The following is a 21,438-nucleotide window of genomic DNA, read 5'->3' on the forward strand; positions in this document are numbered from 1 at the left end:
CTTGCGTCACCTAAACTCTGATGCCTAATGAGCTACCTATGTAGGTATCATTTTAAAGCATGCCATGCTTGTTATGCGTTTGACTAAATTGTAATCGTGCATTAATAACAGACTTGAATGCAGCGTTAAGCGCGAGTGATTTACAATTTGATTCAAAACAAATGTGTGATAGACATCTTGTGGGGCGATTCGCGCAAATGAGGCAGTGCGAATAAGTTGGCCCGAATAAGCGTTTCGTACGAATGACGAATGTAATGCATGATTTACACGTGTTGAAAAATCTGAACTTTGGCGAATAGTCGTGCCACATTTACCAATCAGGAGCTTGCTCTAGTAGTAACGTGATTACGACATGGCGAAAGGTGGCAAAAATACGAAACAACAATATAGGACAAAATCATTGTCGCTGTATTTGGACACCCAGAGCTGTACGACACATCTTCATACTTCAGGAATATAAAGGATATTGCTTTAAAGAAATAAGTGAGTGGGTTGGACAATCTTGTTGTAATCAAGTTGTAATTGAGCATTTTCGTATCTGAATTTCATGATGCGAATTTCAAGCGTGAATGAAGCATGGTAACTTAAAATGTTCAAGCATCTAACTACGCACAAATGACGGGAGTTAACTCAAAATGTTCAAGCATCCAACTACGCATGAATGATGCAAGTTAACTTAAAATGTTTAAGCGGCCAACTAAGCCTGAAAGACACGAGTTAACTCAAAATGTTCAAGCGTCCAACTACGCGCAAATGATGCGAGTTAACTCAAAATGTTCAAGCGTCCAACTACGCGTAAATGATGCGAGTTAACTCAAAATGTTCAAGCGTCCAACTACGCGTAAATGACATGAATTAACTCAAAATGTTGAAGTGTCCAACTACACGTGAATGGCGTGAGTTTACTCAAAATGTTCAAGTGTCCAACCATGCGAAATTAACGCAAGTTAACTCAAAATGTTCAAGCTTCCAACTACGCTCGAATGAAGCGAGTTAACTCAAAATGTTCAAGCGTCCAACTACGCGTAAATGACGTGAATTAACTCAAATGTTCAAGCGTCCAACTACGGGTGAATGACATGAATTAACTCAAAATGTTGAAGTGTCCAACTACGCGCGAATGGCGTGAGTTTACTCAAAATGTTCAAGTGTCCAACCATGCGAAATTAACGCAAGTTAACTCAAAATGTTCAAGCTTCCAACTACGCGCGAATGGCGTGAGTTAACTCAAAATGTTCAAGTGTCCAACCATGCACAAATTATGCCAGTTAACTCAAAACGTTCAAGTGTTCAACTACACGTGAATGGTGTGAGTTAACTCAAAATGTTCAAGCGTCCAACTACGCGTAAATGACGTGAGTTAACTCAAAATGTTCAAGCGTCCAACTATGCGTAAATGACGTGAATTAACTCAAATGTTCAAGCGTCCAACTACGGGTGAATGATGTGAGTTAACTCAAAATGTTCAAGCGTCCAACTACACGTGAATGGCGTGAGTTAATTCAAAATGTTCAAGCGTCCAACTACAGGTGAATGGCGTGAGTTAACTCAAAATGTTCAAGTGTCCAACCATGCACAAATTATGCCAGTTAACTCAAAATGTTCAAGCGTTCAACTATGCATAAATGACGTGAATTAACTCAAATGTTCGAGCGTCCAACTACGGGTGAATGATGTGAGTTAACTCAAAATGTTCAAGCGTCCAACTATGCGTAAATGACGTGAGTTAACTCAAATGTTCAAGCGTCCAACTATGCGTAAATGACGTGAGTTAACTCAAAATGTTCAAGCGTCCAACTACGCGTAAATGACGTGAGTTAACTCAAAATGTTCAAGCGTCCAACTATGCGTAAATGACGTGAATTAACTCAAATGTTCAAGCGTCCAACTACGGGTGAATGATGTGAGTTAACTCAAAATGTTCAAGCGTCCAACTATGCGTAAATGACGTGAGTTAACTCAAATGTTCAAGCGTCCAACTATGCGTAAATGACGTGAGTTAACTCAAAATGTTCAAGTGTCCAACCATGCGCAAATGACGCAAGTTAACTCAAAATGTTCAAGCCTCCAACTACGCGCGAATGGCGTGAGTTAACTCAAAATGTTCAAGTGCCCAACCATGCACAAATGACGTGAATTAACTCAAATGTTCGAGCGTCCAACTACGGGTGAATGATGTGAGTTAACTCAAAATGTTCAAGCGTCCAACTATGCGTAAATGACGTGAGTTAACTCAAATGTTCAAGCGTCCAACTACACGTGAATGGCGTGAGTTAACTCAAAATGTTCAAGCGTCCAACTACGCGTAAATGACGTGAGTTAACTCAAAATGTTCAAGCGTCCAACTATGCGTAAATGACGTGAATTAACTCAAATGTTCAAGCGTCCAACTACGGGTGAATGATGTGAGTTAACTCAAAATGTTCAAGCGTCCAACTATGCGTAAATGACGTGAGTTAACTCAAATGTTCAAGCGTCCAACTATGCGTAAATGACGTGAGTTAACTCAAAATGTTCAAGTGTCCAACCATGCGCAAATGACGCAAGTTAACTCAAAATGTTCAAGCCTCCAACTACGCGCGAATGGCGTGAGTTAACTCAAAATGTTCAAGTGCCCAACCATGCACAAATGACGTGAATTTACTCAAAATGTTCAAGCGTCCAACTACGCTCGAATGAAGCGAGTTAACTCAAAATGTTTGAGTGTCCATCTACGGGTGAATGATGTGAGTTAACTCAAAATGTTCAAGCGTCCAACTATGCGTAAATGACGTGAGTTAACTCAAATGTTCAAGCGTCCAACTACACGTGAATGGCGTGAGTTAACTCAAAATGTTCAAGCGTCCAACTACGCGTAAATGACGTGAGTTAACTCAAAATGTTCAAGCGTCCAACTATGCGTAAATGACGTGAATTAACTCAAATGTTCAAGCGTCCAACTACGGGTGAATGATGTGAGTTAACTCAAAATGTTCAAGCGTCCAACTATGCGTAAATGACGTGAGTTAACTCAAATGTTCAAGCGTCCAACTATGCGTAAATGACGTGAGTTAACTCAAAATGTTCAAGTGTCCAACCATGCGCAAATGACGCAAGTTAACTCAAAATGTTCAAGCCTCCAACTACGCGCGAATGGCGTGAGTTAACTCAAAATGTTCAAGTGCCCAACCATGCACAAATGACGTGAATTTACTCAAAATGTTCAAGCGTCCAACTACGCTCGAATGAAGCGAGTTAACTCAAAATGTTTGAGTGTCCATCTACGGGTGAATGATGTGAGTTAACTCAAAATGTTCAAGCGTCCAACTATGCGTAAATGACGTGAGTTAACTCAAATGTTCAAGCGTCCAACTACACGTGAATGGCGTGAGTTAACTCAAAATGTTCAAGCGTCCAACTACGCGTAAATGACGTGAGTTAACTCAAAATGTTCAAGCGTCCAACTATGCGTAAATGACGTGAATTAACTCAAATGTTCAAGCGTCCAACTACGGGTGAATGATGTGAGTTAACTCAAAATGTTCAAGCGTCCAACTATGCGTAAATGACGTGAGTTAACTCAAATGTTCAAGCGTCCAACTATGCGTAAATGACGTGAGTTAACTCAAAATGTTCAAGTGTCCAACCATGCGCAAATGACGCAAGTTAACTCAAAATGTTCAAGCCTCCAACTACGCGCGAATGGCGTGAGTTAACTCAAAATGTTCAAGTGCCCAACCATGCACAAATGACGTGAATTTACTCAAAATGTTCAAGCGTCCAACTACGCTCGAATGAAGCGAGTTAACTCAAAATGTTTGAGTGTCCATCTACGGGTGAATGATGTGAGTTAACTCAAAATGTTCAAGTGTCCAAGCATGCGCGAATGATGCGAGTTAACTCAAAATGTTTGAGCGTCCATCTACGGGTGAATGATGTGAATTAACTCAAAATGTTCAAGTGCCCAACCATGCACAAATGACGTGAATTTACTCAAAATGTTCAAGCGTCCAACTACGCTCGAATGAAGCGAGTTAACTCAAAATGTTTGAGTGTCCATCTACGGGTGAATGATGTGAGTTAACTCAAAATGTTCAAGTGTCCAAGCATGCGCGAATGATGCGAGTTAACTCAAAATGTTCAAGCGTCCAACTACACGCGAATGAAGCGAGTTAACTCAAAATGTTCAAGTGTCCAACTACGCTCGAATGAAGCGAGTTAACTCAAAATGTTCAAGTGTCCAACTACACGTGAATGGCGGGAGTTAATTCAAAATGTTCAAGCGTCCAACTATGCGCGAATAAAGCGAGTTAACTCAAAATGTTCGAGTGTCCAACTACGGACACTCAATGATTTCATATTGATTTTAAGCTTTAATATGATCTTACTCAGTCAGTATTAAAGATATCAAGGTTATATTTTCACAATATGTTCTTTATATTATGCAGGATGATTTTATGTAGAAAACAGTTGATCATAAAAAGAGCCAAATAACAAAAACATGATTTTCACTGACTGGCTCACATTTATCAGGCTTAGTAAGCATTTATATACTTTAGAATCAAAATTGCGTAAAGCATCGTGACTTGTTTTCAGGAAAATTTGTCGTATGTCAGTTTTTAAGGGCATTTTGTCCTTTTCCATTTCCACGTGGGAAACATTATCACTTGTTTACTCTCTTAAAGCAACGGTTTGCCCAGAAGTAAAACTGCTTTCTTCATTTACTCGCCCTCAAATTGTTTCAACCCTCCATGAATTTCTTTTCTCCATGGAGCAAAAGTAGTTTTGCAGAAGGTTCTTTTTCAACACAAAAAATTATGCAATTTGGTGAATTCCAATATTTCTGAAGTCATACAATAACTTTGCGTGAGAAACAAGCTTTGCTTTCTCCCATAGCTCTCCAATCTCATTCAGCACCTTTCAATTCCCAACGTTCAATTTCTCAATGTGTGCTATTGTATTCATAAGATGTCAATTTCTGCACAACATCTGCTTTTGTTTTTGATGTAAATGATTCATAATGGTTTGAGTTTTATGTAATTGATCTATCTTTTTGCAGTGTATCAACTGTTTGGACAGACTGAACTGAGTGGGTAATCCTTTACATACCATTACCGTAATATCTCTCTTTCTCTTTTTCTCAACAGAATGACCGGCCGAGAGTTTTTCACTCGTTTCCCTGCACTTTATCCCTTCCTCCTCGGTCAACTACAGGAAGCCGCAGCATCAGTAAACAGGTGAGGAGGACCATAGACTGTAAAAAATATGGACATAGTGTCTGTGATGTCACCCATAGGTTTGCGAAGAGCTTTTTGAAGAGCTTTTGGCAGATCCTTCCATCGCCATCTTGGCAGCTCGTCACCACGCATCTCTTGCGGATAACCAAAAATGTTGGGATGTCATTCAAGTGGCCACGCCCTTAATTATGCAGAAATTTAAGGCTTAATATAATAGAGTGCCGCAGGGATGATGTATTTTTGTGGGACACTGGTTATTTTATCACTAAATAAGCTCTTTGTTAAAACAAAGTTTATGACACTTTTATCCAGCAAGTTAATCTTCACAGATGAACAAAATTTTATACATTTTGAAATCAAAATTTGTTTAATTTTTATATTTCTAGTAAACGCATTCTTCAAAATCTATCAAATTTGTATTAATCTGTGAAGATGATCTTGATGCCAGTCGATGAATTGCAGTTTAAGTCTCTTCTGTGTTGGCTTCACGATAGATACTGGAATGTTGCCCCTTGGTAAGGACACACAACACAACAATGCACTCAGGTGTCTCTGCAATTTCTATCGGATGTTATTAAACAGTTTAAGTATCGTTTGCTAAATGTCTCCGCGGGCCAAAAGCTAATCGGGCCTCTTTAGACCTATTAAGCACTGACCACACCGATGCACAGATTCCTAGCTGAGATGTGTTGGATAAGGAAAGCACTTGTTGGATACAAACCGAGCTCTTTAGCAATTGTGAGAACATCTTATCTCCCTCATTTAATTTCTCCAAAGACCGATGCGCCACTCGTCCAAATAGCGCTCGAGTTGCGAAATCGGCCCTCGGGCCAATATTATCTTAATATGGATCAAATTATTTTAATGCCTTTTCAGTCTGGCGTTCTTTGTTTTTCAGCAGAGGGGTCTGACTGTTTCCCACGGCCCGGTCTTAGCGTCGCGCTTGCCAAGCCAGACTTCGCAATGCTCATATATTACATCGCTGGTAAATCATTTCGCACATAAATAAGGGTGAGAGAGGACGAGGAAGTTTCAAGAAAAACCAGCGTCCGCGCACCACCCACCGTTATTTAATATGAAAAGAGCATCATGGGATGTCTGGGGGGGATTGGATAAGTTTTTTCTATTAAAGTTCAATCCAAAACATTTTCTTATATCTGGAAAGCAGGTTGCAAAATGAATGGGGTACTTATGTGGAGCAAACCAGCTCCTGATATGAAGATTTCACGAGCACCGTGTAAGCGAACTAAATCCTGATGAATGATTGGCCCCAGGTCGAGCGATTGCATAGCGGTTTTATAACAATTTGAAACATTTTACATGGGAAATGAATGCTGTGAAGGTTCGCTGGATACACACCAAAGAGTAAATGAGTTGAAAAGACTTGAGAGCAAGTGGGGCCAAAACCGAGCTCTCTCACTTTTTTCCAGGATTACAGTATCATCCCTTCATTGCATTTTTCATCTGCATTTTCCATTCATCCGACTTGCTGTATTTCATTCTCATCTGCACTCGCTCTTGAAGCTTTTTCTTGAATGTGCACGAGGTTCAACTCCCTAGTCCCCGTGTGGTTGCTGATGATCTCAGGGTTTTGGCTGTCCATGACTGTGCCTGACTGAAATCAGACTCTAAACGCATTACCCGGGCCCTGATTAGCAAGATAGCATTTCCTGCGCTCTGGCCCGGGGTCTGTCGGCTCCAGGGACTCTTTGGAGAGGAGAACGGCCATGTTTGATGTAATAATGACAAGCATATCCACAGCTGGCAGCTGTGCTGTGGAAACCTCACGGCCTATAGAGATCCGAACAGATTTTGGCCCTTTCGGAGTAAGAGAAAGATATGAGTAATTTGCATTTGTGTGTGTTTTTTATTTGCTCTGGCATAAGTCTCTTTACTGTAAGCTCTGGGTGAAAGACGAGGCCTGCGCAGATATTTAATGAAGTGAAGGGCCAATGGGTTTCTAATGGTGACCATATGTACATCATAGACTGTAAAAAAAGATGGACAATGCCCGTTCGCTCTCTTCCATTTGTGAAGTGTCCCAATACGGCGCTGACATCTTGGGTCTTGAGTCTGCGCAGTAGTGATTTCAGGACCAGTGCTGCACAGTAGTGAGCAGGAAGTAAAGCCGCAAAATCAAAACCCTGCCCTCGCAGAATGCACATATCACAGCTGTCAATCATGACGTGACACCACCATTTTTATAGCATTAAATAACTAAAAACAAACTTATTTTAAAAACAAACACTTGAATTTACGTCAGCCTGATAAAAACAGTACCTACAGTTTACTTACAGTAAATGACATAAACCAGCTTCAGAAAAAAGATTATTGAAGTGTAATTAAATTGTTTAGTTGGTCTCAAGTCCCATTGAATATCATGGGAGAGGCGGGGTTTATGACCAGTCACTGGGGGGGGGGGGGCGATCGAGACGTTTTGGCTTCCCTTTTAGGGCTTGTGCGGCACGCTTGATGTACATATGCATGGCTTACGTTGATGGATACGCTCATCTTGTTGTGTTTATTTGCTCTTACGTGTGGCATGGCTAATCTCGCCGAGTATTAAAATCTTCATGTCTGAAAATCAACAAAAGTTTGTGTTAGTTAAGAAAGCTATTAAAATTTGAATAAGTTAATTTTGTAAGCTAAGTTATGCTAATTATTGTAATGTTGTGTTATTGTGTTTCATCATGTGAAAAATAATTTACTTGCTCACAAGTTGTTTCAAACATGTATACATTTCTTTGTTTCTTTGTATTTTGAAAAATGTTTGTAACCAAACAGATCTGGGGCACCATTCACTTCCATAGTAGAAAATAAGAATATTATGGAAGTTAATGCTGCCCCAGATCTGCTTGGTTACAAAAATGTTTCTGATTACCTTCTTTAATGTTCAGTGAAAAAAAGAAATGTAGACAGGTTTGTAACAACTAGAGGCCAAGTACATGATTTTTCGGTTAATTATCCCTTTAAAGCAACTGTGTTGTTAGTTATAGACGTTGTGATTGTTAATTAAGTTATGCTAGTTAAGTGTATTTAAGTAACACAAGCAAGTTAATTGTAAAAGTAAAGCGGTTTTGTGATTTAAGGACGTCAGAAAAAGTTGTGCTGGTTTACGTTACATGGTCACCGAAGTTTAAGTTGTGCATGATAAGTAAGGTACTGTGGGTAAGTTAAGTAAATTCTTAGCTTTTGTAACTTTATTCTTCAACTATTTTTCTCTCTCTCTCTCTCTCTCTCTCTCTCTCTCTCTCTCTCTCTCTCTCTCTCTCTCTCTCTCTCTCTCTCTCTCTCTCTCTCTCTCTCTCTCTCTCTCTCTCTCTCTCTCTCTCTCTCTTACAGTGATTCAGGGCAGGTGAAACTGCACCCCAGTCTGTTCCTGTTGTTATTGGTTTTGGGTCGTCTCTACCCATCCCCTATGGACGGCTCATTCTCTCCTCTCGGTCTAGCTCCCTTCATGCCCTTAATTATGAGGTAAGAATGCTTTAAATGCTTTTATTTCAGTCGCATTTAAACACAGTTAAGGACAATAAATGAAATGGATTGAAAGTCGGTCAAATAAAATTAATTTCCTACAAAAAAATATTAAAAGATCCTTCAGCTCAGAGAATCCATTCCTGAAGTAAATGTATTCCTCCATCTCCATGCTTTTCCTCTTTTTGAAAGGCTCTGGACGCACAAACCAAGAAAAGCTATGCTCCGTTGCACATTTTTTTCATTGCTCTGGCAGAAAAAGTGAAAATATTATTGGAACACGTTCTACAAGCACCTGTAATGGCATGCAAACATAGATGTGGCCTTATGGGCACACACACACAAACACACACATGTTAGGGATAGGCCTCAGATTTGAATTGTGTATCACAGAACACTGTGTTCCTCCAGCTAGGGAGAAATCGATCTCTTCAAATGACAGAAACAATAGCAGGATGGTGTTTGTGTTGGCCCTGAGTGAGGGTGGAGAAATCTTACTTCCACTGCTGCTCTTGATAGCACGGCTCCTGGCTCTGTCTCCGTGTGGATGCTGGCTTCATGCGTAATAGCACAATCTGAAATCTATTCACAATTTTGAGACACGTTTGTTGATGACATTGCACAATTTCAGCACAGTGTTACGTTTGCATTTTGGCATTTGACAGATGCTTTTATTCAAAGCATCTAACAGTGCAATGAGGCTATACATTTTATCACTTACATTTAAAGAGCTTAGAGCTTCTTAGTGCATCCCACATGTTTTCTTGGAAATGAGCGTTTTTATCAGCCTCTTATGTTTATGTTCAATAATTTCACTTTAAAGGGGACATTTCACAAGACTTTTTTAAGATGTCAAATAAATCTTTGGTGTCCCCAGAGTACGTATATAAAGTTAAAATTGACACTTTGTTGTTGTGAGCAAAAATTTGCCATGTTTGGGAGTGTTCTTTGAAGGCAAATGACAGTACCGTGGTTGGATAGTGCAGATAAAGGGGTGACATTATCCCCTTCTGTTAGTGGGTTGATCTTTTACACATTTTCTAGGTTGATAGAAGCACTGGGGACCCAATAATAGCACTTAAACATGGAAAAAGTCAGATTTTCAAGATATGTCCCCTTTTATGGCAATGAAAAGTCATTATTTTCACATATGAACCCTAGACATTCTAGTCTGTTATCATCTATTTTCCATTTTTCCTGAGGAAAAAAAGAAATTTGCCCGATTTTGATAAATTAGATTGATGGTAGCCGTTACTCAATATGTGTTCTTGTCTGTACTTGTGTTCTTGTGGACTTGTGAAACGTCATCAGTCGCGGCCCAAGTACTGTTCTAATTCAAAGTTCGCATCAAGCCCAAGTTCACATAAAATCCCCGGATGTGTTCTTGATCCGCCCATTTTATCGAGGATGCATCAGAGGAGACTTGTGTGGACTTATGACAGCGAAGTTTCCCAGAATGCATTTCGCGTCAGGAGTTCGTTCTTCCGAGTCTTAACTTGCAAGTTCGAACTACGAAGGACACAAGTCCGAGTTCGGCGTACTTGGTTTTGAGAAACGGCTGGTGTGTTGAAGCGGTCTTTGATGGACTCATTTAACCAGAATGCACTGCGTGAAACTGAGTCATTAGCTCCACCCACTAACCACTGATTGATGCAGCCTTCAGGCTTGTTCGAATTAATGCGGCTCCACAAGAACCGACAGCCGGATGATGTCAAAGTTCTACGAGAGCGATTTAAAAGCAAACTTCTCTGTATGATTTCGGCATTGCAAGAAGTGGAACAAGCCTAATAGCTTCTTTTACCGCTCAACCTGCTCTCAAATCAATTCAAATCAACTTAAAATTAGCCAGCAGATGAACCCAACCAAAGAGTAACTCTGCTTTTACAGACTCTGAAGTGGATATCACCAAAACCCTTGATAAAATATAACTAGAACCTGTGCTGTATGTGGATGTAAGGACAACAAATTCAGGCCACCGGGTGTTTTTATTGTTTACATCAATGCGGCCCACCACTAACAGATTACTCAAAAATTTGAATATGCAGCCAGCACTTACGTCTGGAAGGTTTCGAGTACAGTTTTTCCGCAGACTCAGGTAACATCATTTGACTTAGTTATTGCTTGTTTTGTGTAAATATGTTAAACATACTACATAGAAAGTTATTATCATGTTATTATTATGAACACGACAAGAGCGCGTTAGCTCATCCTGTGCAGCTGTCAATCAAAGAACGATATCATCTACTGTTAATCTTCTCACCTCAAGACCCGCCCCCATTCAGAACGTTCAGAATATGTAGTCATGCATTTTTTTCATGTGATTTGGTGACTCATCAAATCATTGTTACTGTGGCAGTTAAAAGCTTTAATTTATATATGGAGTTAGTACATTTTATGACAGCACAATCAACTACACTCACCGGCCACTTTATTAGGGATACCTTACTAGTACCGGGCTGGGTAGATGCTCTATTGGATTGAGATCTAGGTGACTGTGGAGGCCATTTGAGTACAGTGAACTTATTGTCATGTTCAAGAAACCAGTCTGAGATTATTCGTGTTTTATGACATGGTGAGTTATCATGCTGGAAGTAGCCATCAGAAGATGAGTACACTGTGGACATAAAGGGATGGACATGGTCAGAAGCAATGCTCAGGTAGGCTGTGGCATTGACACGATGCTCAATTGGTACTAATGGGCCCAAACAATACCAAATACCAAAAAAATACTGACCCTACCATCCGAATGTCTCAGCAGAAATCGAGACTCATCAGCAACGTTTTTCCAATTTTCTATTGTCCAATTTTGGTGAGCCTTTGTGAATTGTAGCCTCAGTTTCCTGTTCTTAGCTGTCTGGAGTGGCACCCGGTGGGGTCTTCTGCTGCTGTAGCCCATCCACCTCAAGGTTTGGCTCGTTGTGTGTTCAGAGATGCTCTTCTGCATACCTTGGTTGTAACTAGTGGTTTTTTGAGTTACATGTTGCTTTTCTATCAGCTCGAACCAGTCTGGCCATTCTCCTCTGACCTTTGGCATCAACAAGGCATTTGCGCCCACAGGACTGCCACTCACTGGATATTTTCTCTTTTTCGGACCATTCTCTGTAAACCCTGGAGATGGTTGTGCGTGAAAATACCAGTAGGTCAGCAGTTTCTAAAATACTCAAACCAGTCCATCTGGCACCAACAACCATGCCTCGTTCAAAGTCACTTAAATCACCTTTCTTCCCCATTCTGAAGCTCAGTTTGAACTGCAGCAGATCGTCTTGACCATGTCTACATGCCTGAATGCATTGAGTTGCTGCCATGTGATTGGCTGATTAGAAATTTGCGTTAACGAGCAGTTGGACAGGTGTACCTAATAAAGTGGCTGGTGAGTGTGTGTATATATATGTGATGAAATATAGTGTTGGAGCATAATGTTGTTTTAGGGTGGAGTTCCGCTTTAAGACATTTCATTGGTATTTAACCTCTTCAGACTCTGCGTCCACTGGAATGAATATCAAGTTTTGTGGTTCAAACCTATAAAAATGCTCATCAAACAATCAAAATAAGGCACACTGGAAGTACAAAAGGACATGCAAAAATCTCTACTTCTGAAAAAAGTCACTCCTCACTGTCCTTTCTGAATAAAGGTAAAATGCTCAAAATTTTGGTCAATAAACTTCCTTTTAATGAGGTAAAAAACCTTGACATACGCACCATCATTTATCCAATTCTTCTTCAGTGCACCTAAGAGTACTTTGCTGAAAAATTGCCATGGGATTTAACAAATTCTGCCACCAAAGAGATATTTTTACATGTACATTACATTTACATTTAGTCATTTAGCAGACACGTCTTGCGAACTGCATCATCTTGCGCAGTCATGCACATCCCCGTGTAGCTTCCAAACCATACTAAAGGACGGACACATGTGCAGTACAAATTATTTCTCATACAGATTACTTTACCAGACTGTCAGGGCTGCACATCATTTATAGACCATTCACAAATTAAAGTGTTAAAATGTATGTTAACATGTATATATTTTTTCTTTTAACTGACTTATCAACCAGGTAACTTACTTATTTAAATCAAACCAACAAATCCTTTTTTATGGTGTACTAATACTGGCACTTCAGTGACACAAAACGCACAAGCACGATCTTCATCAGCTCCTACGAAGAGTGACATTGTTTATGGTTTTATCAGGACACTCTGTCTTTTCAATTGGAAGAGCAATTCTGTTTGATAAACTAATCCTGATGATAATTCATTTCCTTTAATTCCTTCAGCTCAGCGCATTGCTTGACAATCACATGGGAACGTTCTGTACAGGTGCTGTGACCAAAAGCCTTGGACTCGTACCAGTTTTTCTTCCATGACTTTGTTCAGTTTCTCCCATGCGTATGCCAGGAATGTTCTGTACAGCACACGAACACACCGTGGGAGCCAGATAGACGCTTGGCGATCTGCAAAAACTTTTTTTGGTCCTCTAACACGGAGTTCGAACTTTTCTTTATCGTTATTGTTTTGTTGATACTTGATTTGATGAAAGTGGGAGTGTTAGTGTACTTCTCTATAGCACGGTGGTAAAGCATTGCGCTAACAGGGCAAAAGGTCATGGGTTTATACATGTAAAGTCAATTCGAAGATACGGTTGACTTCATGTGGCGCGATTTGCACGAATGAGGCAGCGCGAATGACGCAAGTAAAAAAATCTGAACTTTGGTGGATATTCTTACCGCGTTAACCAATCAGGAGCTTGCTCTAGTAGTGATATGAGTACGATGTAGCGAGCGAAGGCAGAAATACGACACAACACTGGAGGACAAAATCATCGTCGCTGTATATGAACATTTGGATCTGTACGACACGTTACTCAAACACGAAAGACGCAAGTTATCTTAAAATGTTCAAGTGTCCAAACTAAGGGCGAATGATGCGAGGTAATTAAAAATGTTCAAGCGTCAAATCGCAAAGTGCGTATAACGGGAGTAAACTCAAAATGTTTAAGCATCCAACTTAACGCGAATGACGCAAGTTATCTCAAAATGTTCAAACGTCCAACTAGGCGCGAATGACGCGAGTTAACTCGAAATTTTCTTTGCACAAATAGCAGGATTTATTTGCTTCATTCGTGTCTGGTATGAATGCAATGGATGGCTGGCTAAAGAGATGGAGAGAGATCAGAGTCAATGGAGCTCTGTCTTTCACATGCAGGGTTAAGGGACTGGTGGATTATTGGCTGTCTGCTTCTTGTCAGTGGAGGTATGCAGGCCCATCCACCCAAATGAAGTCCACATGTAGATGATGTTAAATATAGCATCGTCTTTTCAGCCGCAGACCCCTCTTCTCCACAGGCGTGCGTGTACATGTGTGTTGCAGGCCCTGCTGTCCAACGACAAATAAGTTAGGATAACACTTTGCTTCTGTGCCTGTTTGACATATGAGACAACCTATGATTAGTTACCTGAGGAGACCCGTGTTTAATTCTTGCTGGGTTTTTTCATTACTCACGGGTACACAGTGTTGACAGCATGGTTATCAATCCTAGAGATCTGATCTCTTGGGTTGTCCCTCTATTTGTATTGTGTGCCGAAGTCTTGAAAGCCTTGTCAAAGCTGGATCTGTTAAGCTTCACTCTGTGAAGTATTTGAGAAAATGGGCTTTGTGGGCTTTACCATGACAACCTATTATTTGTTATCCGAAACCATAAGTAAGTACGAGTGTATATGATTTTTGCAGAATCTTAAGATCCATCTGCTAACATTTTCGCATGCAATGCACTAAAAAAACATTAGGTCCTTCAGATTTGTGGAAGCTGTTACAGAAAGCCCTGCTGGAAATAAAAAAAATGTTTATGTTACAAGATCTTGTAAACTTGACCATGATGTTCTGTCAGGTTTATCACCGGGTTGTCTAGCTTATCAGCTGGGTACCAAGATGGAGACTGAATCTCAAGTTGAAGAACTTTGGCTGTACATATTTAACCAATGTTCAAGTGGTCATTTTTTGATTTGGTGGTGGGAGATGTGAGTATTTTAAGTAAGATATTTCGAAAAATATTGGACCTAACAAGATTGAGCACTTTAGCGACGGATGTCCCGCTAAAAAGAGTTAAAAGAACCAATCCATAAAGATGTAAAATAAATCTTTGGTGTCCCCAGAGTACAAATGTGATGTTTTAGCTCAAAATACACCATAGATAATTTATTATAGCAAGTTAAAATTGCTACTCTGTAGGTGTGTGCAAAAATTTGCCATTTTGGGTGTGTCCTTTTAAATGCAAATAAGCTGATCTCTGCACTAAATGGCAGTGCCGTGGTTGGATAGTGCAGATTAAGGGGCGGTATTCCAATGACCTATTTTTTCCACATGCTTGCAAAGTATGATTTATCAAAACTAAGTTACTGGGTTGATCTTTTTCACATTTTCTAGGTTTATAAAAGCACTGGGGATCCAATTATAGAACTTAAACATGGAAAAGTCAGATTTTCATGATATGTCCCCTTTAAATATTGGCCACATTGATTTCATAATATCGGCATCGGCCATTTAAACCCAATAGCGATCGAACACTAATTTTGGCAAACTTCAAGCATTTATTATAGGGGTCTGCGTTATGACGAAATGTATCCACGATCCACTTTTTTGGAAACATCTTTGTATCGTGATTCGTGCCTGAATCAAGTAAGCGACAAGCGGCGCACTACATGAAGACGAGGTAAGGGCGGGTATACCTTTTTCCGCATCCGCCTCGCGCGCGCGTACATGTCCGTGGAGCTTTCAAAGTATACTGAGCGCAGCTACGTGCAGATGGCCGTGCTGTGACACATACACAATACAAATGATTTCTTATTAAAATTATAACGCTATCAGCAGGCCTTCAGAGCAACACCGAGCAACACAAACATCAAGAAAACAAGGAACAGGAATCAAACATTATGGTGCCGAAAATGCTCCACAGCTTTCTGTTCTTGGAAGATAAGAGATAGTCTATTTCCTTTGTGTAATTGTTTGTAGTGCGTGTCCTGTCTCAATATTTTCTTGTGCATGCACTGGTTTACGCATACTGTCCGTGCACTTTCTGCACATATATTTGTTACCTTGTAGGACTGCATTTTTAAATCAGGGCATTAGTATGGCTGTATTAATGCTCAGTAATGTCTTTGAAAAACAACATTAAAAAGAACCGTGATAAAGGCGTAAAATTGTGATTTTGCCTAAACCAATCATGATATGATATTTTTCCCATATCACCCACCCCTAATTTATTATGCAAGATTGGACTGCCATCATTCAGGATGTGGGCCAGAAGTTAACTATTTTCCCTCCAGCATTTTTCATGATTTTCACAAAAGTTTAATGCATTCCAGAAAATGTTCCTTTTCAAATATATAAACAAACAATATATGAAATAAAAGAATAGACCCTCTGCTTTCAAACAAAAAAATCTGTTTCATCCTACCTTCATGTGTTCTGTTTTTATCACCTCTCAAATATGTGTAGGTTTCATCAAAAACACAAAATTTTGAGCAAAAAGCTGAGATAATTCCATTTTTGTGAAGGACTTTTGATAGAGATCAGATGCAGAGTGATCTTTAAAACATACATGGACATACAGCTGTTTGCCCTAGGGCAATACTTCCGGGTTTTATAATAATAGCGGTATTGCAGATTGACGAGATAACTCGTCAATGGCAGGGAAAGAGTTAATTGACAGCATGCCAGGGCGAATTGCAGAGGTCTTTGTAAAGAAGGGTCAAGACTGCAACTTGACTCTGTGTATAAACTGTCCATAAAAGTATTTGACACTTATGAAATGCTTGTAATTATACTTCAGTATACTATAATTATACACATTTTGTGAGGATACATTTTATCAGCATGAATACTGTATTTTTGTGAGTTTGAGTGCAGATGCTCCGTTAAAGAAATGTATTAAACATGATAATGAGTGTACCGGTATTCAAGAAGCATTGTGTTGTATATGGTGATGTAATCAGAAAAAGTCCTTGTTATTCAGGTCAGATCAGTTATTAATATTTACCTGTTGGTGATATAATTATTGGAATGCCTAGAGGCATGGCTGTTGAAAGAGCTGTGGTTTATATAGTCAGAATTATACAACAATTATACATTGTTATAGACGTCATATGGGAGAGGCGGTGAAAGCCGCAGGCGTATATCACATCAAGTTTTAGCAGTTAATCTGCTGTTGCTTACAGATTCTCTTGATTGAAAGATTTACTAGATAAAAACTGATGAAACATAAAGGGTGTACATGTTTTACTACTACTATAAGAGGACATATGTTGCTTACTACCCATATGTTGCCGTTTCAATTTAGCCTCAGATGTTTCTCCTAAAATTGCTTAGGATAAATAAAAATACAAACACATTTGTTAAAATGCTTTAAAAATATGGAGATGTAAAACTTTGAATCTCATTGATGTCTAGGAGGAATAATTTGAGATATTTAACAGTTGACACCTCATTTTTCTTATGTGTGTCTCACAAATGTTGAGATCAAGTGCACTTTCCTCTTATTTGTTGCCATGGCATCTGGGTATGCAGGATAATTAAATAAAATAAAGCATGAAATCTTCAACTCCAATTGACATACGGTGCTTAGCTTAGCATTTCTGTAAGTCAAGAAGCACAGGCTCTTTCCAGTGCAAACATGTGTTCATCTGCTGTAACACATATGCAGTCATTGTTTTGCATGCTTTGCGGTCTATGCTTGTCTCAAATATTGACATCCATTTGGTAAAGATGACCCATTTGTTAGGCTTCAAAGGGTTAACTATGATCACCACGATGTGGTTGTTGGTTGTGTCACCTGCAGGCTGTACAGGTATTTTGATGCTTGCCTTGAATATTCTCACTTATTAATCAGCTTATTAAGGCTTTAAAATATTTAATAAATTAAAAGTTATGAATTAAGTCTACACCATTAAAGCTGTAACTTACAGTATTTTTGGGTATTGTCAATGGAAGTATGATTGCTGATGTATCAGAAAGGCTGAATTACATACAACAGTTGTCTAAATAGCTATTTGGCTTATTTTCCACATTCGTGCAACATGGATTACATCGCCTCTGAAGTGCATTTCCTCTTTGGCTGAAGTAATAATTGTTAATTATAATGAAGGATTACAAAAAGAAACACATATGCACACTGCTGAATCCTACCTGGAACGTGTATTGGGAAATTAAGTGAGGTCAATCTTTAATGTTTTTTTAGGCTGGATGTTCCAGAAGTAAGAACTTTACCTCCTTGCTCAACATCATTAAAGTTAACACCTGCAACGTCAAATATAGCTACACGTTCAGTAACATTCAGCTGTGTTTATACTGTGATGTACTTTATGGAGTGTCCGGCAGAACTGCGTGTGCCATTTCAATGTCTCTCCTGCACCTTAACAACTCGAATAAACTGGATCCGTTGCAGGCAGCGCTCTCTCCAGATGCTGTCCCTAGACTCTTGTGTTGTTTCGGAGCCAGACGAAAGTTAGGTTCGGTTTTAGCAGACTGCCGAGTCATGCTCGAGGTAAACTGTACCACCAGGTCTAATAAGAGCCAGGTGGCTTTTGAGCTGTAATGGTGGGTCGATATTAAGAAAGCCCCTTGGAGATGGCTAGCCTCAGACTGCTATGTTTCTAAAATTACACTCTTCCAAACTGTCATTTCCTCTCCAAAGACTTTTAATGAGACAAATTAGCACTGATAGTTAACATGTGAGGCCAACAAAGGGGAACGGAGACTTTGGCGGTCATTAGATGGAAATATGTGTCTGTACCAATGTTTTTGTGGCTTTGAGGCGTATCGCTGCTTCTTTATTTACATGTATGAAGCGTGAATGCAACAGGTTAGGCTGGTTTCATGTGGCAGTGGTTTGTACGTGTGACACGTGACTTTGTCTGTTGTCATGCTGTGAATGCCTAAGGTGACATCATGTATGTACAGTGTGTGTGTGGTAATATGGATGTGGTGGAATTTAAACCCAGCAGGTAAGGTGTTCATATGTCTGCTGTCTGTTTTTCCCCACATTAGCCTTTTTGTTGCTTGCATTTACCACCAATAGTTAGTATTCCTAATCATCAGACCTGTTGACACTGCGACTCCCGCCTTGTATTCATGCCACATCAACACTGAAAAGCGTCACGTGTATTTTAGTGCACTCCTTAGCTGGTACCAGGTAAACCTCTGGCTCACACCCATTTGTAGCAGGTCACATGATGAATGACCCTTTGGCCTACACTTGGTTATCAGCAGTTTGGCAAGTTGTTAATGTTGAAGAGGTAAAAAAGAGCAGATTGCTTTATGTATGACCTACTGTGCAATTGGCCTTACTACCATGACCTAGGAGGAGAATGTGTATATAGTGATTCTGACCTGCATACTAACCATGCTGAAACCAGCCAGACGTTTGCATGTTTGTAGCTTTCGTATATTTTAATTTGTTTATCTCCTATATATCAATTCATTTCCATACATGATTGTTGGGTCCTACTGCATTTTTCATTTTTCTGTCTTTTCGTGAAGATAGATATTTCACATCTGTGGAGCTTTTGAAGTATTTTTCAAAACTTCTGAGAGTTTTTTTGATTTAGTGATTGTAAATCACTCAACTCAGGGGGGTCATCAGGTGTCTGCTCTGAGAATCTGCTTACTTAGCTCAAAATGTTCCCACTGTCCTCCCAATGTTGTCTAAAGCTGTTCAGCCACGTTTCAACCTCAACCAACGTACAAATCTATGAAATGACAAATCTACATATATTACATGTGATATATGCATTTTTTTTATATAATAACAACTTTTTAAAAACAAATGCAAGTCTCAACAAAACCTGTCAACACATATTTCAACCTAAAATCAACCAAAATGCAACCCATGCAATTTTTTATAATTACAACTTAGTAATATGCGTTTTTTATAATTACAACTTTGTAAAAATGAATGCAAGTGACAACAAAACCTGTCTACATGTCTGGTTTATATTTCAACCTTAAATCAACCAAAATGCAACCCATGCAATTTTTTATAATTACAACGTTGTAACATGCATTTTTTTATAATTACAACTTTGTAAAATCAGTGGAAGTGACAACAAAACCTGTCAACATGTCTGGTTTATATATCAACCTAAAATCAACCAATTAGCAACACATGCATTTTTGTATAATTACAACTTTGTAATGCACATTATTTTTTAAATAATTACAACTTTGTATAATTAATGCAAGTGACAAAAAACCTGTCAATATGTCTGGTTTATATTTCAACCTAAAATCAACCAAATAGCAACCCACGCATTTTTGTATAATTACAGCTTTGTAAAATCAGTGCAAGTGACGACAAAACCTGTCTACATGTCTGGTTTATATTTCGACCTAAAATCAACCAAAATGCAACCCATACAATTTTTTATAATTACAACTTTGTAATATGCATATTTTATAATTACAACTTTATAACATGCATTTTTTTATTATTACAACTTTGTAAAATCATTGCAAGTGACAACAAAACCTGTCAACATATCTGGTTTATATATCAACCTAAAATCAACCAAATAGCAACCCATGCATTTTTGTATAATTACAGCTTTGTAATACGCATTATTTTTTAAATAATTACAACTTTGTAAAATCAGTGCAAGTGACGACAAAACCTGTCTACATGTCTGGTTTATATTTCAACCTAAAATCAACCAAAATGCAACCCATACAATTTTTTATAATTACAACTTTGTAATATGCATATTTTATAATTACAACTTTGTAACATGCATTTTTTTATTATTACAACTTTGTAAAATCATTGCAAGTGACAACAAAACCTGTCAACATATCTGGTTTATATATCAACCTAAAATCAACCAAATAGCAACCCATGCATTTTTGTATAATTACAGCTTTGTAATACGCATTATTTTTTAAATAATTACAACTTTGTATAATTAATGCAAGTGACAAAAAAAACTGTCAATATGTCTGGTTTATATTTCAACCTAAAATCAACCAAAATGCAACCAATTCCCACTAGAGAAACATAAAAAGGAAAATATTTTCTTTATAATTTCCAATAATAATGATCAAGTAAAAATGAATAATAGTTCTTCTTTTTTCTTTCTATTGTCGGGTCACATACGTCGTATACGTGTGAGATGCACCATTTAGACATTTTTACAAACTGCATGTGTGCTTTGTTTGACTCCTGTAATCAATCTCTTATTCATTTCTAACAGTGTGCGTTAATCTGAATCGGACAGTTCAAGTGCTTGAAATGTATTGTTTTTGCAGGTGCGGACGCTCAGCTGTTTACCGCACACGTGAAATGGCTGCGAGAGCCCTGGTTCCGTTTGTACTGGTGACCCAGGTTCCCACAACCCTCCACACGCTGCTGGAGGAGCTGCCTCAAGAACCTGGAGCAGGAATCCAACAGAACCACATACATGGAACTCTGTTACAGGTTTGTCAATTCTCCATAGTCACGTATTACAGCAACCATGCGTAACATTATGCATACTTATCTGCCATGCAACTACATGACACAAAAGTATACAAGTGTGTGAATGCCACTATCACTCCTTGCGGTCTGATTTTAGATTTAACACTTACTGTTATGCCACATAGTCTGTCAGGTTGTTCACATCATTGACACAAGACGTGCAAAGTTCACATACAGTAAAGTGTGCCATTTGGATTGATGTACAGTAGGGTTGGACAAAACTCATCATATTGTTGAACTATTATAGTA

At 38.9% G+C, this 21,438-nt stretch overlaps 1 protein-coding gene across 2 annotated transcripts in view; it reads left to right on the top strand.

The window, feature by feature from the left end:
- The window catches only part of thada (THADA armadillo repeat containing), a 106,859-nt gene that overhangs the window by 47,866 nt on the left and 37,555 nt on the right, over positions 1-21,438 (top strand). For both annotated transcript variants that reach the window (XM_065297337.2, XM_065297336.2), the window contains exons 27-29: positions 5,127-5,216; positions 8,559-8,690; positions 20,982-21,150. In XM_065297337.2, the coding sequence (XP_065153409.1) occupies positions 5,127-5,216; positions 8,559-8,690; positions 20,982-21,150 (391 nt within the window). The remainder of the gene's footprint in view (positions 1-5,126; positions 5,217-8,558; positions 8,691-20,981; positions 21,151-21,438) is intronic.

Source organism: Paramisgurnus dabryanus, chromosome 20 (genome assembly GCF_030506205.2).
Source record: "Paramisgurnus dabryanus chromosome 20, PD_genome_1.1, whole genome shotgun sequence".
NCBI classification, from domain to species: domain Eukaryota; kingdom Metazoa; phylum Chordata; class Actinopteri; order Cypriniformes; family Cobitidae; genus Paramisgurnus; species Paramisgurnus dabryanus.